The sequence below is a fragment of the Momordica charantia genome (assembly GCF_013281855.1).
Source record: "Momordica charantia cultivar OHB3-1 chromosome 4 unlocalized genomic scaffold, Mcharantia_2.0 BLBB01000004.1, whole genome shotgun sequence".
Taxonomy (NCBI): domain Eukaryota; kingdom Viridiplantae; phylum Streptophyta; class Magnoliopsida; order Cucurbitales; family Cucurbitaceae; genus Momordica; species Momordica charantia.
In genome coordinates this window covers 4,597,794-4,621,498 of record NW_028275162.1, presented here as the reverse complement: position 1 = coordinate 4,621,498, position 23,705 = coordinate 4,597,794, and the positions used below count along the sequence as shown (strand labels likewise).

At 34.8% G+C, this 23,705-nt stretch overlaps 2 protein-coding genes across 3 annotated transcripts; both read left to right on the top strand.

Moving 5' to 3' along the window:
* Nucleotides 1-1,212: 1,212 nt before the first annotated feature.
* On the top strand, nucleotides 1,213-4,937 carry CYP707A4 (cytochrome P450, family 707, subfamily A, polypeptide 4). Its single transcript, XM_022280344.2, has 9 exons — nucleotides 1,213-1,573; nucleotides 1,684-2,008; nucleotides 2,356-2,505; nucleotides 2,580-2,828; nucleotides 2,934-3,023; nucleotides 3,884-3,962; nucleotides 4,072-4,178; nucleotides 4,309-4,427; nucleotides 4,594-4,937. The coding sequence occupies exons 1-9, from the start codon at nucleotides 1,368-1,370 to the stop codon at nucleotides 4,697-4,699; spliced, it is 1,431 nt and encodes a 476-aa protein (XP_022136036.1). The 5' UTR covers nucleotides 1,213-1,367; the 3' UTR covers nucleotides 4,700-4,937.
* Nucleotides 4,938-12,656: 7,719 nt separating this feature from the next.
* LOH2 (LAG1 homolog 2) lies at nucleotides 12,657-22,357 on the top strand. 2 transcript variants are annotated; one of them, XR_002601062.2, is made up of 7 exons: nucleotides 12,657-13,034; nucleotides 14,666-14,874; nucleotides 15,205-15,360; nucleotides 20,591-20,776; nucleotides 20,871-21,049; nucleotides 21,395-21,515; nucleotides 22,107-22,357. XR_002601062.2 is itself a non-coding variant. In XM_022280654.2 (6 exons), the coding sequence occupies exons 1-6, from the start codon at nucleotides 12,918-12,920 to the stop codon at nucleotides 21,412-21,414; spliced, it is 867 nt and encodes a 288-aa protein (XP_022136346.1). In that variant the 5' UTR covers nucleotides 12,657-12,917; the 3' UTR covers nucleotides 21,415-21,956. The 2 variants fall into 2 exon arrangements, 1 of the variants encoding a protein (XP_022136346.1); XM_022280654.2 differs by lacking the exon at nucleotides 22,107-22,357 and having other exon boundaries at nucleotides 21,395-21,956.
* The last annotated feature ends 1,348 nt before the right edge of the window (nucleotides 22,358-23,705 follow it).

The following is a 23,705-nucleotide window of genomic DNA, read 5'->3' as shown; positions in this document are numbered from 1 at the left end:
CGACTAAAGAAAAATTAAAATGAAAACCTTTTTTTTTTTAACTCCAATTCCTCCGCTCTAGTCATCTTTGTAAAAGAAAAATAATAAAATGGGTTATTTCTATATATTAAAAAATATTTTTTTTTTTTACATCCTCTGTATTAAAATACTTAACACTGGTCATTAGGACAAGTTAAGAAGGTAAAGAAAGTTCGATGGTATAAATTAATTAAGATATTATAACCCTACAAGTTTCTTGACAATAAAAATCGGAAGATATAGTTCAAAATAGGAAAAGGAGGGTTTGAACCTCCCATCTTTACGAAGGTAAGTACTATTTTGATGAGTTACGCTCGTACCAATAATCAATATGTATTATTGGATTTACCATAGGGGTGGACAATTGTATCTAAGAAACCACGACCAAATCAAAGTCGATCGGTCAGTTTCAAATGGAGTTCGATCGATGGTTAGTTCTAATAGAGTTGATCGATCTGTCGGCACTAATAAATCTTATAACTAACCGAGGATGTAATTATATAAAATATATTTGATGTTTTATTCTAAGATTAATGTTATTCTAGGGTTTCAAAATTGAAACTTTTAATCTTTTATTTTCAAGTTCGTTTGTGGGTGCCCACACATTTCCTTCTCTTCTTCAAAATCTAGACTTCCATCTTCTTCTTTTTCTTCTTCGGAGTTCTTCGTCGTTAGTCATTTAGATTTCGCCCAACTTCTTATTTTTTTTCCTTCTTCTGTACACAACGTTGCAACCCCCTCCCTTCTTTTCCTTCCATACGTAGTGGCAACTCTTCCCACAGCGGTGACTCCATAGCTCCTCTGCCCCTTCCAGATGCAACGTCCAAACCAGCAAAGTTCTTACATGCAAAATAAATTTGAAAGAAAAAAAAAGGTAAAACTAACAAAACCAATCGGTCAGTCAGTCGACGTAAGACTGCACGACTAGGTCAGTTTTCGGTGGCAGTTTTGACTAAAGATCGACCCGTCCGATTAATGCTCACACTCAATATATATCATGAGGTTGACTCTAGAAAATTATGAATATATATATACCTATTATTTTGATATACATAGTTGTAATACAAAATCCAGCATAAACATTTGGCAGATTTTGTCTCCTAAAAAACCAAAAATTTTCAAATTTGTCTTGTTCCCATCCTCTCTCCCCAAACCTTCCATTTTCTTCTATATAAACCCCCCACCCCACTCCTCATTCTCCTCACTCTAACTTCACAAACACACACAAAAACTCTCAAAATTTTCCCACAAAACTCACACCTTTCACTATATCTCCTTTCTCCCAAACCCAACAATTCTAGAGAGAGAAAAAAACAGAGTAAGAGAGAGAAATTGCTACATTTTCCAAAATGGAGATTCTCTCTGTTACTCTGTGCACAATACTCCTCTTTCTCTCTGCTTTTTTCTCACTCCCATTCCTGAAGAGAATGAAGAAGAAAAAGGCCCAAAAAATTGCTAGGCTTCCTCCTGGCTCCATGGGGCTGCCATGGATTGGAGAAACTCTGCAACTCTACTCTCAAGACCCCAACATTTTTTTCTCCGAAAAACAGAGAAGGTTCCTTAAAAAAACACGCACACAAACAATTCATGAGTTTTTGTTAACAAAGATTAAAATTGTAACTGGGTTTTGTTTGGTAATTTTGTTGGGTTTGTTGTGTTGGGCAGATATGGGGAAATCTTTAAGACCAATATTTTGGGGTGTCCTTGCGTGATGCTGGCCAGCGCCGCCGCGGCCCGGTTCGTTCTGGTGACTCACGCCAGCTTTTTCCGGCCGACGTACCCCAAAAGTAAGGAGACGATGATCGGCCCGGCGGCGCTCTTCTTCCACCAGGGAAATTACCATTCCCACCTCCGGAAGCTCGTCCAGAGCTCCCTTTCTCTTGAACGCCTCAGAAACCTTGTTCCCGACATTGAAGCCGCCGCCATTTCAGCCGCCGACTCCTGGGCCGCCGCCGGCCAGGTCATCAACACCTACCTCCAAATGAAAAAGGTCCGTCCACCTCCATCCATCCATTTTTTTACCCTAAATTTCCAATACAATGTACAATTCTCAAAGAATCTCTCTTAAAACATTTTAAAATTAGTTAATACATACAAGAATACAAAATTCTATAAAAACCCTTAGAAGTTTCTAATTGTTGACAATACCGCTTAAATTTTTGGATTGAGGAGTGATTTACGATCATATTGTGTCATGTGCTTCCTTCTTACAATTTCTACCAACTTTAAACTTTTGAGTTGAGCCGCAGTTATTTTTCTTTTTAACACTAATTTTGTATCATCAAAAATCTAATGATTTGGAATCTTCTCTCAAACTTTTCTTGTTTCCGTCAACAGTTTTCTTTCCAGGTGGGGATTCTAGCAGTGTTTGGTCAACTGGAAAGTGAGTACAGCGAGAAGCTCAAACAAAATTACTGCATATTGGACAAAGGCTACAACTCTTTTCCCACAAAACTTCCAGGAACCGCATATTCAAAAGCATTATCGGTAAGAGAAATAAAAAGAAAAAAAAAGCCAACAAAAAAAAAACTTTCTGAGTTTTTTTATTATTATTTTTTCAGGCGAGGAAGAGGCTGAGGAAGATTCTGGGGGAGATAATTATGGAGAGGAGAGAGAAGAGGGTATCGGAGAGAGATCTGGTGGGGCATCTTCTGAGCTTCAGAGATGAAAAAGGGGAGACTTTGTCGGAGGATGAGATCGCCGACAATATCATCGGAGTTCTGTTCGCCGCCCAGGACACGACGGCGAGTGCGCTGACGTGGATTCTCAAGTATCTCCACGACAATCACAAGCTCTTCCACGCTGTCAGGGTATGGATTATGAAACGAAATGAAATTCACTAATTCTGTTTGTTTGTTTACAGAATCAATGATGAATCGTGGGAGTTTTTGGATAAAACGTGGTCGTTTTTGCAGGCAGAGCAGATGGAAATTTATAGAACAAATTGTGAGGGGAGGATTCCTCTGTCTTGGGCTCAGATTAAGGACATGCCCTTCACTCACAGGGTATGTTTGTTTTTGCCCCTTTCTTATGCCTCCCTCGTCATTCAAATTTTATTTTTCAAAAATAAACAAAACTTCTACTTTTTACCAAAAATTCAACGATGTTACTATTGCCACGTTAGCATTCCGTTAATAACACTAATGGAAGTTTGACTCTAAAGATATTTTAGAAGTATTTTCTAAAGATCGGGACCAAACTGTCACTTTTTGAAACTTAAGAACTAAACAGAAGATAAAAATGCATTTTTTTTAACGATTGAATTTTTTCCTAAAACTATTATTTAGAAAAAGAATGGTAGAATTTTTAGCGGATCAATTCCACTTGTTAAGTATTATTCTTAAATTATGTGTTTTCTTTTTCATCTAGATTTTTAATTCTATTTGTATGAGCTTTTATTTTAAATGTTTTAAGATGGTTCTAGAAACCTTTTTTTTTAGATTTTCTTTTAAATTATGTAAAGATTTTAAGTGTATTTTATTTTTGAAAAAAAATTGATTTAACAAAATAAATAAATCAATATTTAGCTAGTTTAGTTTTCAAGAGCAGAGCATAGAAAAGAAGCTCAATGTCAGCGTTAATTGACATATATCTCCAACTAAGAGGCTGTGAATTCGATCCCCTACCCCACATGTGTTAAAAAAAATAGTATATTTATAAAACTTGTGTAGAGTTAGTACCTATTCCAAAATAATCATTTTCATGCCAATAACATGTGGAATTGTGGATTCAAGTTTTTTATTTTTTTTAATTGAAGATATATACTTCGCTACTCATGCGACAAGGAATTTCGCTACCTTAGGACAGTTAGAGTTACTGCGGGCTAGACCGAGCAAATAATATAAATTTATATATTTGTTTTCAGGTTGTATTAGAGAGCTTGAGAATGGCTAGCATCATATCCTTCACTTTTAGGGAGGCAGTGGTTGATGTGGAATACAAAGGTACATTCCATGGTTTTTTTTTTTTTTTTTTTTTGGTAATTCAGACCTTTTCTTAAATTAATTGTTGGTATTTTAATATAATTAAAAAATTTTAATATTAAATGTTTAGGGTACCTTATACCAAAGGGTTGGAAGGTGATGCCCTTATTCAGGAATATTCATCACAACCCTGACTACTTCTCTGATCCCCACATTTTTGATCCCTCTAGATTTGAGGTAAGCTTTGAATTTCTTTTTCTTGTCATTTTTCTTTTATGAAAAAAAAAAGTTTCATATTATATATATATTTTTAAATACGAACTATAGGGTTTAAAATCTATTTTACCTTAAAAACTTTTTTCTGCAGGTAGCTCCAAAACCCAATACGTTCATGCCATTTGGTAATGGAGTACATGCTTGTCCGGGGAACGAACTCGCTAAGTTAGAAATCCTCATCTTACTCCATCACCTCGTTACTAAATTTAGGTAATAAACATATCACGTAAAGATTCGAACTCACTATATTTTGGTCGAAAATAAATATCTTAATCAGTTGAATTTAAATATGACGTATAATTTAAATTATTATTATTTATAATATGGTTTGAGGGGCAAGAAAATTGAAATAATAAATGGTGTGTTACGTTTGCAGGTGGGAAGTTGTGGGATCAGAAAACGGGGTTCAATATGGGCCATTCCCAGTGCCAGTCAACGGGCTACCGGCCAGATTTTCCAAACAAATAACAGCCAACCAATAGCCTTTTATTTATTTTTTTTCTATACTTTTGTTTTGAAATCTTCAACATATATATATTTTATAAAATTAATGCCCTTCTTCCACCTTCTTCACCAAAACCCTAAAACCCTAATTAAAAGCCTCTAGTTTTTTTATATTATTTCTTTTTTCCTTTTGCTTTTCATCACATGGGTCTTCTCTATCAATGCTTGTATTGATTTTATTTCGAGTATTGGAAAAGGAAGGGGGTTTCTATTTGATCTATCGTCTGATCTTTCTGGTGGGAGTACTCGTTGGCTCGGTATTTATTGCATTCTCTGAACCGAAAGATGTATTGAATGAAGCTAATGAAATGGAACAAAAGATAAAGTTTCTAATAATCTATGTATCCAAATAAAATAATGTTATCCTATTGTGATAAAAGTATGAAATTGTTATATATGAAAAGAAAGTTGTTTTTTTAATAGAATTTGGTCACAGACATGTTTATAATTAAACTTGTAAATTATATAACAAAATTAACATTATAGTATGTCAACTTGAAAATAGTTCAATTATTAAAACATATATATTAAAAATCAAAGTGTTGAAAAATTTGAATTCTCACCTCGTTAAACTAAAAAAACATCGTATATTATGGTGAGAGATTATTAACATAAGTCCACTAAAGGACTATAAGAGTTGTATTCAATATAATGTCTACAAACATAGAAACTATAAAATAAAATTCAAAGAAACTACAATGCATGTGGTTAAATTAATGATCATGTGGTTTTTAATAAATAGAAAATATCAGTACTCAATTACTTTCTTATTTTTTAGTTTAACAACATGTAATTGTGAAGATTAAACTTTCGAATTTTTTATCAATGATATATATATTAATTAGTTGAGCTATACTTTGATAACTCACATTATAAATATATCAAATTATAAGAAATATATCAAATTATAAGAAAGTACAATTTAAACCCTCAATTTATATCAAATATATCAAAAAAAGATAGCATTATTACAAATGTGGAGGTGATAGTCAAAGCGAGCCTAGTTCAGTGGTAATTGGCCTGTACCTCCAACCAAGAGATTGTGAATTCGAATCTCCTCCTTAATTTAAACCCTCAATTTATAAGAAAGATGGTTAACATTTTAACTGTTGAGGTTCGATTAGAAGAGACTACATTTTAAAAAATGCAGCACCATTTTCTTTTATCTTAAAAGGTGTTCTTATTCTATTGGATCAAGTCATAAACTAGTTTTAAGGTGGTATTTAGATGCTTTATTCACTTTAGTTATGTTCATAAGGTTAATGATAAGAGATAACTTGATTCTACTGTCACTACAAAACTAGCCGAATTCTCATTTTTTATGAGTATAATATCAGTTTTTAAACAAATTTAATAAAAATTTCAATTAATTACTATTAATTGATATCTTTTCATTTCTGTAATTTGGAAAATAATAGATCTAAAAGAAAAAATTAAATGGAAAATTGAACCATAAAATTTTAGAGTGTTGTGTCTATTAAATTTTATACTTAAAATATTTTCTAATATCTCTGGATTTTTAAATTCGTGATGTTAGCTCTATATCATTTTTCTAACTTTGATATTTTAAATCTACGCGACTAAACATTTAACTTACTCATGAATCAAGCTGTCATGTTATCTTTAAATAATGCAACCAGTGTATTATGCAAGCGTTATAACCTATGATGTTTACGATATAATTCTTCTTTAGTACAACAAATGAGGGTGAGAAAATTCGAAATCACAACCTTTCGAACGGAAATATAGGAAAAGTAAAAAGGTGTAATGGGTGTAATTTAAAATTATTTTATTCTCCAGATCTTTTTCTTAAAAGATTATTGGGAAATGGGAGTGGTTTTGGAGAGCAACCTATCGTAAAAGTGGAGTCCCATTTGCTTAAGACCCTGGGCAAAAGGACACCTTTTCTGACGTGGACTTCTGCCTGAGGATATCTCAAATGGGTCCCCCTTCTTATGGTCACGGAAGTGCCACGTGTCAGTATCCCATTTGATAAAATACTTCCCCGTGGTCGCACATTCATTGAAAAAACCTTGCAGGTTGATTTTTATGTCGGAAAAATTCTTAGGTCTTGATTTTTGCTTGCGGTTATTAAATATTTGACAACTGTCAATTTTTTAATGATGGTCAGCATAAAGATAAGTTTTCATCTATCCGTACCTAAGTATTTTATCAGGTAAATAAGACATAATTTTCTTTTATGTTTTTATGAAATAGATAAAGTTAATTTGGTTGAGATATTGACTTCACCAACAAAATGCATGCCAATGCCAATGCCAATTAGAGATGACAATAATGTTGGAGAGATAAAGGAGAGGGACATGATTATAAAGCGCTTGCAAGATATGAGTTGCTGGACACATGTATGGTTGTGTAAAATAGAGTTTCATCGTGGTAGCTAATGGTCCTTCGTCGTCCTCTCTCAATTTATAATAGATGAAAAATGTAAAATCATTACCGGTCAAATTTGTAGGTGATGTGGGGACAAGGTTAGATGTGACATAAGACAAATTGATCATGTGTGTCTATCACAAGATTATCAAAGGTGTTTGGTCTAACTAGACGTATCAAATAGCAATATTAGATAATCTAATGTCAGAGAGTAATGTGTACGCTATTAGGTGTATCTTTCATTCCCTGGCTACACCTCCAGTTAGCCGAGTCTCTAATTTATAATTTGACTATAGATACATACGAGGTAGTAACATTGTGGAGTGTGTTTTTAGATATATACTATCAAGTAAGTCCTCTTTACACCAATATAATCACTTCAAGTTGATTCGTTAGGGCCTATTTTGACTTGACAATAATCTAACATTGTCAATTTGTAGTCAAGCGTGATATGTTGCAATAATAAATTGACTAGTGGATGATTGATTGATGTGACCACACTGGTCCCATATTGTATTGGACCTCTTAAACTTGTCTCTCTTTTGATTGGCTTAAGGCTGACGTTTATGAATTTGGTTAGATTGAACGATTGAAATTACGAGTCAAGGACCCAAACAATCCGAATGTATATTCTAATCCACCTCGATCGATTCAACCCATATAAATTTGAGTTGAGTTGTGTTTCGATCATTGGGCTATGGTATTGATGATACCTGACTAATAGGGAAGATAGTAGTTAGTGGTAGAGACTTTGGCGAGGGAGAAGGGTCATTAGTGAGGTGATAGGTGCATGTATATATATATATATATATATTATATATATGTATGTACAAAGGGAATAGTGTTGGATGGGTTGGGCTTGTTGATAACATTACAACAGTACGGGCTAAATAGAAGATACTTATAAAATAAGGAAAATTGCGGTGGATGACTTTATTTAAATCTCTAGTGGCCCATTCGATAACATTCGCGTTTCTTATTTTTCATTTCCAATTTTCTTAAGAAATTTAAGCATATATGTATACATTCATTATTATAAAATAAGATCAATTCTCATCCACCATTGCGTATTGGTACTTATCGAGTATAAAATAGATCTGCTTCTTTTTGTTCCTATGAATAGAATAGAATTGTACCATTATTACTAAAAGAATAGACCAAATATTAATCATTTCGCCAAGATAATCCCCTCAAAAGGGGAGGTCCATAACATAGTTTTTTTCAGTGCAATAAAGTTACATAGTGTCTATTTTTCGTTGATAAAGAGATATTTCCATGGTTTGCCTTCATACTTGAATTCTTGGAGGTTGGAGTTATGCAATACGTTTTTCTTCACAAAAATAAAGAAACAGAATGGGGCCCTAAGTGTCTAGAGCTTGTTTAGTTTTTTCAGCTTATCGAGTCATTTGAACTCAGGTTAGAGGCTTTATTTGGTCCGCTTTTGGTAGGCTGGACTTTAGGTTGGTTTGCTCGCCTTTACTGCAAGTGCTGACATAACTCATAAGTAGCTTTTTGGTCTCTCAATTTGATTAACTAGCTCTCAAAATAATAATTTGTTACCTAATTTCACCTAGCAATGTCATGTGTGGTGGATCTCCTTCTGTGCAGTATTGTACTTAATCATAGGCCAAATGAATTCCTAGTATTATCCTATAATGGGTTTGATAATTGATTCCGAACCTTTATTAACCACTTGATAAGTATTGATTACTTGGTAAGGGAGGGAGTGAAGCATCCAACTAAGTTATTTACTTGTTATTCTCCAAACTTCCACTCATAATATATCATTAATATTTCTTTTTGACATAAATATTACTCAACTGCTTAAAAACAATATCACGATCTCGATCAAGAAGTCAAAGGATCAATCTCCACCCATAAGATATTACATGTAGACGAATCCTCTCGAGATGCGTGGGTTGAGGGCACGAGTGTCAATCTGATAGCTCGAGGGGGAAAGTTCACTCGTCATAAAGATGAGCTGCTCGTCCATTCCTCTTGGATAAAGACAAACTTGGTGAGATCATAACTAATATTCGGCAGGAGTGCGATCTTAGTGTGACAGAACGGTGAAAATATAATTTCGTTCACCATATCTCTATCACTAGTGGTAATTCTCTGACAGTACGACTTGAATCTTCTATGACATGTCATCCCAAAAGACTCCCATACAAAATGAAGAGTCAAATCCTTCTAAAAACTACGCAAACATCTTGTTCAACGTACTCGCTCCCCTCTTAATTCATCGACTAACTAGACAGAGCACCACATAGATATTGAATTCGGTCTTTAACAGGTCACACATAAGCTCCAACATTGCACATTCCGACAACCACGTCAGCCGACTGAAATCGGGCACCAACGAATATTTCGAGATCTTTTTTGGGAACTTTAATATTTAAGTACTTTGTAAAGTAGATCCTCCCTCGTCATCTCCCATATCCAAACAACACCAAAATGTGTATATTTTTGATTCAGAGGACCAGATTCAAAGCAGCTTTGTGAGCTGATTTCGCAGCAGTAACGGTGGTGGCCAAATCATCTCTCGCATTAAATACCACCCGCCACTTGTGAGTCGTGGCAATGCCTTTTTCACCCACAGATTTCCCAATACAATACCGAGACGGAGGGCATGGCTACTCCTCTCTGTATTAATTAATTTTAAGATGAAATTCCATGAACATTAATATGATATCACAGTTACGATCTTGAGAGGCAGGTTAACCATCACACATTAAAAAGAAAAAAGACCCAACAATGATTTGTAATAAACATGGACTATGATTTCAAATTCAAACGAGAAGAGTTGCCTATTCTTTTGAATACATACACTTTTTTTTCCCTTTCTTTTTCTTGGTTAAATCACGAATTTATACGATAGAGTTTGGATTTAATTTCAATTAAGTTGGTATAGTTTTAGATAAGTCTATACGATTTTAAAAATTTCGATTTGATATTATAGTGTGTAGGTATATATACACATACATACATTTTTTTAGTATAACAAATATGAGATATAGAAATTTGAACCCAATTTCAAAGATAAAAGTAGAGCTTATTATGAACATTATCCAAAATTAGATGTCCAACCTTAGGTGTCAAAATATGAGAGGTCTAAATAACACTAACAATGTGTCAATTTCTTTCATTTTCTTAGTGTCTCCAAGTGTCAAGTTTATCCTTATCCATGTGCTTAATTATCAATAACGCATGTGTTTTTTTTACCTATTATTAGTGTCCAAATGTAACACCTCGTACAAATTATGGCAATTCATGGATAAATTAGTAATGAAAAAATTTAGTGGATTTTGGTGGAAATTCACGTTGAATTTATGAAATTGTATTTTTAATTTTCAAAATTCTAAATTTAGGATTTAATTTTATATTTTGTTTAAATCTCGTATTTCCTCGTTGTTCGTAACTCGTGGTGCCTCATTTTATTCCATAATTTCACAAGAGAGCTTATTTAATAAGCTATTTCTTGGGTTAGATTATAAGTTGTCTATATTTCTACACACCATTATCCTATTAAATATGCGACGCACACTTTTTTTTTTCACTCTTTTTTCTGTGGAAGTATTGACAAATAACAATGAAAACCAAACTACAATTAAGTATTTATACGACAATTAATTATATTTTAAATAATTTAAAAAATGGTACTGTTTTAAAAATATTTAGTTTGAATATATTTGAAATTTTTTTCAAGTAAAATAAATGTGGAGATGAAGTATTTAACCTTCAACCTCTAAAGAATGTGTATAACGCTTGAGTAGATGGGAGGGAGTATATGAGTGAACCAATACCACATGAGAGAGATCTTGAGATAATGGAAGAATATCGAGAAAGTCTTAAAAGAATTGATAATTACTATCTATACTAACAAAGTGCATATTCCTTTTCGGTAATTCAATCGTAAAAACTCCAAGTGTGCTTGACTTAGAACAATCTTCAGTTGGATGAAACACGTGTTGGTCTGTAGACGCTCTTCTAAGTAGCTCAGAACTAGACAGTGGCGTAGCTGGGTCGCAAGGAAATACCAGGGCGATTAGAGCAAATCCGAATTCCAAATCCTAAACCTGAAGCGTTACAATTGTGTCAGATGTTTTGGACGCTAATATGCTCATGTTTGGCTGGTATTTAGAATTTGTGTTTTTATGACTTAAATCTCAAGTAGGTTGATAGGTGGGACAGGCGAGGTTAATTATTAAATAAAATCATGTCGTTTAAGACAAGATTGTTTCATTTTAAAAAAAGTGGTCCGATTAGTTTTTTCTAATCAATATTTATCACTAGAAATCGAAAAAATCATCTTTTGATGTTACATGTGGTAAAAGAATTCAGACTCTAATTAAATAGACAATTCCTACGTAGAAAAAAGCTACTGCAATTTTATTAATAGTTTATGGATTATCATTTTCATCACAAATAGTTTCAAAACTATTATATTTTTGCAACTTTTTTTTTTAATTAAAAGTAGATTTTTTAAAATCATTTTGCTGTCTATTTGTTAGAGACTTCCTTAATTTTTGTAGAAATTAGGAAAAAAGATGTGAACTTTTACACAAGTAAAAATAATTTAAGAATAATTTGGAAGGTTTAAACCAAGTCACAGAGATTAAAAATTATAGAGAGAACAAATTCATAAGGTCCAAACCACATAAATTAACGGAACATAAAGGTTGAGAGTAGAATAATTGAATTTAGTTATGCAAGAATGAGATTTGTAAAGTGTGGTTTAGATTTTTATTAAGTCATTATAAAAATGATCCAATAATGATTTTATGAATTAATTAATTGGATAAAATAAAATTACATTCTGTTGACAATATCTTTTATACCAAATGTAAAAACAACTGTCAACATGAGCTTAGTTCAAAAAAATTGTAACCTTCTACCTCCAGCTTTTGTACTAAAAAAGAAAAAATAACTATCTTAACTAGAAAATAAATAATTAAAATTGAAGAAATTGAGTTTTTATTTTCTTGTGATTTTAGGTCATATAATTTGAATATAATTTAATTGATTAATATCATTTATATATTTCTCTCATTTTTTTCCTCTTTATTGCTTAGCAATAAAAATGGTCTAGTTAAGTTCAAGATATTAATTATCATACATATCTAAACACCAATATTTATTATTCATATTTAAATATTAGCTATTTAATTTGTCAACATGAACTAGCTCAATTGATAAAGTCATTTATTTGACAAAAAGGTAGTGTATTAAAAAAAAAATGAAATATTGGATACTTAACTTCTAAATATTTAATATTCATGTCCATGAAATAATTTGATCCATTTTGATGTTGCCCCTTCATTATAATTCCAAATATTGACAGGCCCTCATTCATTAAATTTGGCCACAATATCTGAACAATTGCCACGTCGCATTCCTCAACTTACGGAGCCGCTCAGCCGCAATCTTAGCCGCTTTACTCCTTAGAAAACTCAACTTCCCAACCGAGCCGAGCCGGTGGCACAGGAAAATAATCTGATCCCCAATCGCGCACCATTCCCAGGAAAATAAAAAAAAAAGAGAAAAAAGAAAAAGGAAAAAAAAAGAAAGGCACAACGAGATCTCAACCTCCACTTCCTGCTTATTCTCTTCCTCCTTCCCTCTCTGAATTTCTCTGGCTTCCACTATCACTCCTCCCTCTCGTCTCTGCAAATTTTAGGGCAAAACTTAGATCTCCACGGAGCAAGCTTTTTCTACGCTCTCCTCGCCGATTCCGGTGCTTTGATTTTAGGTTGTTTCAGCATTGTTTCTTCGGTTTCATGCTTCTCCTTTAAATTCTCTCCAATGGACCCGATATGGAGCCACAGTAGCGTGCCAGACGCTTTGCATTTCGTCATCGCCGTCCAGTTCGCCTTCGGCTTCTATGCCGCGCGGTTCTTACTCGACAGATTCATTTTTCGTGTGAGTTTTCTTTTCTTTCTTCTATCTGAAATTACATTTGCGTTCTGCTTTTCCGACGCTTCTTTACTGCAAATTTGTTCCTCTGTTGCTTCTCTTTGGTGTGCCGGTGATTTAGTTATAGATTTCGATCATTCGTTATAGGAAAGTTATCTGCGTTTATGTTGCAATTTACGTATTCAGGTCTGTTGTTCACCTGAATGAATTTTTGGTAGCTGTTATGCAATGGCGGAAAATATGAGGAATTGAAGAAGAGACGGAAAAGTTATGCTTACATTTCTTTTCTAATAATATAATTTATACATTAAGAACGTCGTACTCAATCTTTTCTCTCAGAAGAAGATAAGGAGAAGCCCGGCTATTCTGAATTTTAATACTTTTTTTGTACTGGACTCAATAGGAGAAGCTCGGTGACTTGATCAGACGTGAAATATTCTCTTCTACATAATAGGTTCCAGGATTTGTTGTTTCAATAATTTTCGATGAAAACACGTGGATGTTAACATATTTATGAAGCAAGAAGTTCAGTTGGTTTCCATGATGATATTTTTTCATCGAAGCAAGAGCTCAAGACCTTTAGAAATTCTGCCTTTGTTTTGCTGGCCAACTTTCAGATGGCATCCAATTCTAGGGCAATGGACGAACAGAAAAGAGGCATCACAAAAGTAGCCAAAGTGAAACATTGAAGTGGTTGCTCCGGACCTCCTCCCACCATGACTCGTCCTCTAAAGAACATCCAAATCATTTTTAAGCTACGCCTTAAAATAGTCGGGGAACTCGCTTGCCAGAGAAATATTCTATAAAAAGTGGGGTTTACTAGGAATTTCTGCCACATTTCACTAGAACTACAATTTAGCCCAAGTATTGGGTTAAAAGGGCAACATCAAAATAAGTTATTCCAATTCTTGGTGGCCTCCTTATAGGGAATGCAACTGGGTCTAAAAAGGAGGGTTGAGGTTGAGCTCTTGGTAGTGTGCAAACTGTCGATTCTCCCACCTCTTACAGAAATTTCACTCTCTAACTAGGGAAATATATCAAGATATTTGACGGAGAAGAGGAGGTTAATTGAGAAGGTTGGCAGGTAAAGATACTGGAAGAATGCAGAGCACACACTCTATTATCCCAAATTAATGTTTGAGATGTCAGCATCTTGAATTGTTAATTGTCTTTATCAAAGTGAAGCTTTGTGGTATGCACCATACTACCAGGATGCACTCAAATGATAAGAAGAACGAACGTAGTATTACAACTGTGAACGAGCTAAAGAAGCAATTCTAGTTTTCATTCAGTTAGTATTATGTTTGGACAAATGCAAATCTTTTTGGTTCACTTTTAAAATTCACACTGTTCACTGCATAACATTTTTTTTTGGCCAAAACGTGAAATACTCAGTTAAAGGTAAAACTGTAATTGGAAAAACTATTGCACACTATAGAGCTTCTCTTCAAAGCTCCTTTGCTAAATTATTTTCTAACTGCAAGTGCCAATGGGAAGAACTTTTTGATAATCCTCTGGACTTCATAATTTAATTACTTATTACTCTTCTACTTGATTATTTTGTATTGTTATAAATTTCTCTGTTTCTTGTTGATAAGGGGGAACCAATAATGTGATTCAACTCGTTCTGTTTTCAGAGGTTTGCAATTTGGCTATTGAGCAAAGGAGCTGCTCCACTTAAACTTGACGAGGCTACACAGTCAAAAATTGTAAAATGTTCAGAATCAATGTGGAAACTAGCTTACTATGGTACCGTTGAAATATGCATTCTAAAAATTGCATATAATGAACCATGGTTTAGAGATTCAAATCAATACTTCAGAGGCTGGCCAAATCAGAAGTTGCAGTGAGTGGTTTACATGCTTTGAATGTTAATTTAATTGACGAACCTTTTGGTTGATTAGCGAATCTAACTGGCTGTGTTGATAGAAATTCTTGAAGTGGGTCCTCATCTATCTTGATTAATTTTCCACAATATTTTAGTTAGACTTACTTCCTTCTTTCATTAGTCCATTGGGGCTATTTCCTCCATTATTCTTCTTCCTTACTATGGTGTCTTTAAAAGTAAGAAGTTGAAAATTTTACTTCATAATATTATTACTCTTAAGGTATTCATTCAAATGAATTTTAAATGTTTAGTTGTATATGAACTGACCCCTTCCACGTCTTGTTGCAGACTTCCTCTCAAGTTGTTTTATATGTGCCAATGTGGGTTCTACTTATATAGCATTGCTGCACTTCTTATATGGGAGACTCGAAGAAAGGATTTCTCTGTCATGATGTCTCATCATGTAATTACGGTTATCTTGATCGGATACTCATATCTTACAAGGTATTCTTCATTATTTCTTTCTTTCTTTTTTTCTTTTTTATTTTTTTATAATAAGAATATTGTTTCTGGTCTTTTTCTGGAGAAAATTGGCCACTAGTCTTAAGACCTTGTAACTTTTGATAAAGAATAGATCAAAGTTGTAATTGTTGTAGGCTATAAGAAAGAATCAAGTTCACGTGTTGTTATTATTTTTTTAGTACAACAACATGTGGGGGTGGGAGTTCGAACACACGACATTTTGGTCGATGATGCATGCCTTAACTAATTGAGCTAGGCTCAGATTGACTAGTTCAAGGGCTGTTATTGAAAGATTGAAATGTGCTTTTTGACCTAGTTTTTTGGATAATACTCACGAAGTATAAAATTAGAGCATGACATGAAAACAAGGAGACAAGACATTTCTATTCAAGTTTAAATGTATGTCATTTTTAAAAAGAGAAACAAAAATTGTTTGAAATTTATGCCGTCGTAGTTATTTATTTATTTTCATAATTTAAATGAGAAACTAAGTTTTCATTGAGAAAAGAATGAAAGAGAACAAAAGAACAAGTCATGGGGCTAACAAAAGAAAAGAAAAGAAAAAAAAAAAAAAAACTAGCCCAAAACCAGGGAGCCCCACAACTAACTCTACAAAATTAGGCTCAAATCCAAAATAATGAGACCTAATTGATAATTATAAAATTCATTAGAGATCTACACCCATGTGGGGGCTTTAAACCTTGCTAAAGAGCACACATCTTTCCGAGATCTCTCCACAGCCATAAAATATTCTCTTATTCTTCTCTACCCAAAAGCCCCACGGGACTGCCAAGAAACCAACATGCCACAAAATTCTGCCGTTTTGGGCCTTATCTAACAATGGAGGAAACATAAGAACGTCCGGGCCAAGTAAACACCAAATGCCTGGAAGAAGCTATCCCAAACAGAGCAAGAAAACTGACAACCCCAAAGGGGATGGTCCAAATCCTCAGTCGTTCTCCTGCAAAGACAGTGCCACTATGGCCCCACCACATTAGAAGAATGTCTCGTAATTTAGTCTAGGGTGTTCACCCTCCCAAGTAAAACTTGCCAACTAAAGAATTTGATCTTGGAATTTTGACCTTCCATAGCAAGGAGAACGAAGGGCAACTAGAGGGGGAAGGATCACACAGAAGATGAAAATAAGAGTTGCAAGAAAGCCCCTTAGAAGGATGAAGGACCCAAACCTGATGATCTCTCCCCTGGATCCAACAAGACATGCCCTCACAAAGAAATAAGGTTCTCCAAGTTTCTCTTTAAAAGGTAGACAAAGGGCTTTAATGTTTCCTCTAAAATTTTGATAAAAGGATTCTTGTTCCTTTTCTCTGGATTTGTGATGGTAAGCCCGTTATAGCCCATTATCAAGGACGATATAGGTGTCAACAACCATGGTGGTTTTTGGTATCATGAATGATTAATTCTTCCTTCTTCTCTTTGTGTTCTTCGGATCTTGCGTCTTCCATTCCTCCTTCTGAACTTCCATCCCCTTTTCCCTTTATAGGTTTTTCTTCTTCGGGTTTGTCTGCAGCATTGCCCCTTTCCTTTCACCCCTGGATCTTTTACCTTGTACCATGGGATGGGGACATTGTTTAGTGACTTTTCCATTTTTCCTGAATTGTAGCATTCTAGGGGCTACATGTGTTGTCTCTTCAATTGAGTCTGTTTGAATAGGGTAGGAGGATTTGTTTTACTTTGGTGTTATACTTGTCTCGTGTAGCAGTTGCTTTAGGGAGGGTCAAGTCTTTAGTCACAAAGGACATCACTAATGTTTCGGGTTAGTCACCTTGCCTTTTGGAATTATCTTTTGAGGAACTTCTCGTGGTGTACCGTCTTAGCTAGTGTAAACCTTCGAAATTTGGAGTGTTCAATCGATTACGAGGGGACAAGGGCTTCTTCGGAAACAAGGGGCTCTAAGTTGATTCGATGAAAGTAGTTTCTTGGAATGTGCAGGGGTGGTCGGAAGAGATTAAAGAAGGTTAGTTAAGGAGCTATTACTCTTAGAATGTCCTGAACTAGCTATTCTTATGGAGTCAAATCGGGAAAGTTATTGTTGGGATTTTGTTAAAGAGTATTTAGAAGGGTTGTAATGTGGAGTGGATCAGGCTCGAGTTAGTGGGAGCCTTGGGAGGCATCCTCATCATTTAGGATGGTAGTTAAGTCCTCAAATGTGTTGAGAGGAGCCTTTTCCATATCGATGGCTTTTGAGTTCCCTAGAGTGGGGGTGAGTTAGGTCACAAGAGTTTAGGCCCCCTACTCATTATTTCAAGAAATCTTTCTGGGAGGAGTTGGGTAGTTTGTTCGGGATCTGCAACGAATGTTGGTGCTTGGCAGGGGACTTCAATAGCATCAATTTTCCTTTGAGAAGTCTAATGGAGGTAGAATTACAAAGTTTATGAGAAAATTATACTCTCTTATTGGGGTGCAAGCTTATTGATCCTCCTCATGCTAACTGAAGATATACCTGGTCTAATAGTATGGTTGGTTGTGAATTGGATAGGTTTATCTCAGGGGGTGAGCCATTTTATTTCGCAATACTAGACTGTCTTTAGGCCCTAGGTTTACTTATGATCACTGCCTTGTTTGTTTGGATTTTGGTCTCATTAAGTGGGGTCCTTGCCCCTTTAGGTTTAAAAATATGTGGCTCACTCACTTGTCCTTTAAATCCTTTATTTTGTTTGTTGGGGTTCTAGGGTTGTTGGTAAATGGGAAGATTTCCATTCATGAGGACACTCGGTGGTTTGAAAGTCAGTTTGAGGGATTGGAACAAAATGGTCTTTGAAGACATTAGGATTCAGAAACTTGAAATTTTGGAGGAGGATCAAGTCTTTATATGATCAGGATGAAGAAGGAGGTTTATCGTGAAAGGGAATTTTGAGGTACTTATTTGGAAGGAGGATGCTAGCTAGAGAAGAAAGCTAAGATTAGTTGGGCGAAGGAGGGAGATTTCAACTCTTCTCTTTTTCATAATTACATAAGAGGGAGGAAAAATAAGAGTTACATTGATTACCTAGAAAATGAGTCAATGACAATATGGGGATATGGTGAGAGAGGATAAGGAGATTGAATAGGTGATAGTCTCTTTGTATTACGCTCCCCTCGTTTCCTAGGCCCTCCTGGAAGGTTTGGATTTCCAGGTTTAGAAAGCCTTCAGCGAATTTTATGAGAGAGGAGTTATCGACACTTCCATGAACTTGTCATATGTTTGTCTTATCCAGTTATCCCTAGAAAGGAGAATGCTAAAAATGTCCGGGGTTTTATGCTAATTAGTTTGGTTATGAATATTTTCAAGTTCATTGCTAAAACATTGGTTGGGTGATTGAGGAAAGTCCACCCTAACATGATCTCTAACTCTCAAGGAGCATTTATTGAGGGAAGACAAAATTTGGACCAAGTGTTGATACAAGCTAATGGAGCAATCTAGGATTATAGAGAAAGGAAACAGGATGGGGTGATCTTCAAGATTGATTTGAAAAAGCATAGGATCATGTGGACGGAGACTTTCTAGATAAGGTGCTTTGGAAGAAAGGATTAGGGTTCGGGCTTGGATGTGGAGTTGTACAAGGATGGTCAACTATTCTCTTCTTGTCAATGGAAGACCAACGAGTAAGATCTATGCTCCTAGAGGCCTTAGGTAAGGTGATATCCTTAGCATATTAGTCTCAACTAGAGTGGAGAAGGGTGTTATTAAGGGGTTTAGGGTGGGTATGAATAACATCCATCTTTCGCACCTCCAGTTTGTGGATGACACTCTTTTCTTTTGTTCTAGCCAGGAAAGGTGATTCGTTAATCACTTAATCTTAATGGCCTTTTGTACTTCTTGGAGAATATTTTTGGTCTTAAGATCAATACCTTAAAAAGTTCGATTTTGGGGTTAATTGCAATTTTGCAAAGCTAGAATATTGGGCTTCTTTGGTGGGATGTGAAGTTAGTAATCTTCCTTCATTTCCCTTGGGTAGCAATCCTAGGAGAGTGGCGTTTTGAAACCCAGTTATGGAAAAGGACCATGAGTGTCTTTTTTCTTGAAAAATAGCTTTCTTTTCTAAAGGGGGAATACTAACCCTCATCTAGTATCTGTCCTAAGTGGGATTCGACCTACTTCCTTTCTCTGATTCAAATTCCTACTTTGGGGAGCAAAAGTCAAAATCATGAGGGCTTTTTTATGGGAAGGAGTGGATGAATTGGGGTTCCCATTTGATTAGGTGGCAGATCGTTTCACACCCTTTGGCATCAGGGGGTTTGGGCATTAGTAACCTAAGAATTCATAATAAAACCCTATTCTATTAGTTGCATAAGATCATTGTGAGTAACTATGGTCCACACCCTTTTGCTTGGGTCTTAGAATCTTAGCTTATGGCATAGGGTGCTTTATGCGCCCCTTTGTCCCCTCATGATATCCTTCCTCCCTTTGGAAGGTTAAAATCCCAAGGAAGGCGAGAGGATTAACACCTTATATAGTATTAAGAGGCATTTCCTTTTTGTGTTGGGCCCGCAATGGTGCATTTTGTGCAAACTCACATTGGAGGATCGTCATTATATTCTGTGGGAGTGTCCATTTGCTCAGGCCTTATGGAATCATTTTTCGCTCGGTATTTGGGGTTTTCTGGGGCTTGTAATAGGGATGGTTGTTCTATGATATAGGAGGATCTCCATTTTCCTCCGATTGGAGATAAGGGTAGAGTGCTTTGACAGACAAACATGTTTTTTTTTTTTTTACTATTTTGTGGGGCGTTTTGGCTTGAGAGGAATAGTAGAGATTTTAGAGGGGTGAAGAGGTCTCGGGAAGAGGTTTGGGAAGTTGTTTGGTTTAACACCTCTTTTTGGGCGTTGGTTACTAAACTGTTTTGTAATTATCAGTTAGGCTTTATTTTTGTAAGCACGTATTATATCTTAGACTTCTTATTAATTTTAATACATTATTCTTTAATTATGGTTATGTTTTGATAACTATCTGTGAAAGTTATGCACATATTTGCATACGTTTTTATTTGTGCATTCATGGGTGAAAATTCAACCTCAGTAGGTCTAGATGAGTTGAACGGTAAGATTCTGTTTTAAAGCTGTTCTGGTCTTCTTGCTCCTTTTTCGTAAAACCAAAAACTGCTCGATTATTCTTTGTTACTCAGCATTTCTTATGATGGAAGTGTACACTGATTACAATATGTAATGTAATACTTAACATTTTAAATCAGGATTTTCGTACTCGGTTCTGCAGATTTTTCCAGATTGGATCGGTTATTCTTGCACTACATGATGCAAGTGATGTCTTCATGGAAGCTGCTAAGGTTTTTAAATATTCTGAGAAAGAACTTGGAGCGAGCGTTTTCTTTGGATTTTTTGCCATTTCATGGCTCATATTGCGGCTTATATTCTTCCCGTTTTGGGTTATAAGAGCAACAAGGTTTTTGCTCCTGGTGTTTGATTGATTTATCTTTGAAGATTTGGCTCAATATTTGCTACTTTGCCTATCTGATTTTCTGATTGATGCTTCCCAGCTATGATCTCTGTGAGTACTTGAAGCTATCAGACGCGAATTCCAGACTCATATACTATGGTTTCAACACGATGTTGTTGATGTTGCTTGTGTTCCACATATACTGGTGGTTACTCATATGCTCTATGATCAGTAGACAGCTGAAAAATAGGGGAAAAGTTGGAGAAGATATAAGATCTGGTATGTAACTTTACTGATGCACTTCCATTTTTATTATTGATCAAATAAGAGAGAGAGAACCCTCCACCAAGTCCTTTATGAGAGCCTAAGATTTATGTAGGATAATTTTCTACAAGTTATTGATCTATTGCGTTATTTTTTCTAATTTCATTCTTCATAAATGATTTAGTGGCATTTTGTTGATATTTTTCATATTTTGTCTATTTTTTTTGTAATATGATGGAAATGTCGATGTCAAAACCGTGGATACATAGAAATGTTGATGGACATGTCGGCGTGTCAATGGATATTTAATACCATGATTTTGATTGATACTGAAATGTCTCTCTTGTATTTCCTTTACAGATTCAGAGGATGACGACTAGATGAAAGATCTGTTGAAGGGTATTTTTTGCTCTCATTAGTGATGATATTGATAGCTGTGGGGTAATTACTTTTGTATTGCTCGTCTACATTGGTCCAACAGGTTAAAAATGTTTCTTTCATTTTCTCACTTTGCTTCCATTATTAGTGGTTAGGGATACAGATGTACGGCCATTGAGCGTATCAATTCTCAATATATTTGGCCTATAAATAGGAGATTGGTGCATACTTGTTTCCCTAGATGCTCCTCTGTTTAAGATCCTCTTCTGTGGGGTTGAGTAGAGGGTGGGGGGAGTGGCGAAGAAAACACGAGAGGTTAGAAAATGAAAACAGAAAGTCTGTTGCATTGTGTAGCACTTTTTGCTCTTTGGTTTCTTAGGAGATTTTTGAGGTTTTGCAATAAGCATTAGGCTAAGATTTCTGATGAATATAATATTCTTCTGAACAGTTAAAGAAGGTGCCTTCATAGTTCATAATGAACATCTTGTTTGTACTGCAAATTTGTTAGATAAATCTACAAAAGAGAAACTGAATGTATGATAAATCTTTTTCGTCTATAAGCTAGTTAAATTACTTGTTCTTGAGGGCAAAGAATTACTATTAGTCAATTTTGAGTTTCATTTTTTACCTGTTTCTTTAAACTTATAGGCATGTTTGAGCTTGTAACTATGACTGATATTCTATTTTTATTTAGGATGGAGGAACACTACTGCTTAGCTCGTCAGGAGGTGTCAGTTTAGAGTCATTTAGTTTGTTGGTTAAATTATAAATTTAGTCTTTTTGTAATCCATATTTTGTTCGTCGGTTTGCTTTCTTCTGTCGTTTGCCCCATTAAGTCGTGCCAAATAATATTAACATATCCAATGAGCCTACCACTTCATTATTCAGTCAATGATTTTAACAATAAAGACTATATAGAACTAGAATTTAGAGTTTGTTTTACCATCATTACTCTGAACTAGAACATAAATGACCAACGCTTCAAAATAACCTGAGAATCTGTGTCTTATTGTTGGGTTGTGTTGAAAATAGTACTGTGTTAGTATTTGATTCTGGAGAGCCAAAACAATATCTGTTATCTGCTGTTCTCATTTCTCATGTAGAGATAAATAAGGCAACTTGAAATTAAATTTAAAAAAAGTTAAAAGGTTTTTTTGGTACAATATATATGGGATTGTGGATTTGAACTCATGATTCTACGATCGGAGTTTTTGGAAAATTCCAGAAAAGTTATCTTCTTTAATTTGGCTCTAACCCAATACGATGTGATCATAGAAAAATCCCCATTGCAAGCTTGTCCTCCCAGCTGGGTTTATCACATCATCCATGAGAACTCTGCCTATAAGTTGTAATCAAATAATATTTTTTGTTGCCGTAAAATTTTAAGATTGTATCTATTTAGTTATATTGTAAAAATGGTTTAATGGACTCTTGAGCTTTGCATCAATCTAATGTTAATGCTGCAAAATGTCTGAAATTAATTTGCTAAGTAATCTTTAAAAATAAGGTCATCAATAGTTCAGTGGTAATTGACATGAGGTCATGAGAGTGTGAGTTCGATCTCCCACTTTCACACATTACATTAAAATAAATAAATAAAATCAGCATGTCATGTAAATGTTAAACTATAGACTTAATTACAAAGACTTATTTAATACAAAAGCGAAAGTCTAAAGACTTGTCTGAAAACTTTAAGAATACAAAGACTATTTAGATACAATTTGAAAGTTTGAAATTTATTAGAAATTTTTAAAATATAGCGACTAAATGTAATCTAACTTTAAAATTCATTGAGTTACAAGAAGAATTAAGGTGGTTGTATAAGGGTTGAACTTACCAGCCTTTAAAGTCAATACCTATGTTTAGGGGGATTTTTTTCTTTTATTTCTTTGTTTTTGAGTTCGATTCAAACCTCTAGGTATGTAATGTCTTAGATCAATTATGCTCGTCAGGGAGTTATAAGTAGAGTTGGTGCAATGAAATTTCTGAAAGTGAAAGTGTTTGGCTTTGGTTTTGGTATGTCTGAAAACAGAAGATTTGGTAACTTTTGGCGCATAACATTACATAAAAAATGACAAAAATGGAAACTTTAAGAACGAGTCACATTATCTGTGGGCGGCTGCGGCTCCATCTCAATTTCACAACGTACACGGATCCCACGCTCTTTTTTCACTTTTACCATTTCCCATGTGCCCTTCCCAAATACATTTGCAACCTTTTCTTTTGGTTGGATGATTCACGACATGCCACGTGTCACAATAAAGATTGCGAGGGTCCGACTCGGACATGTCCA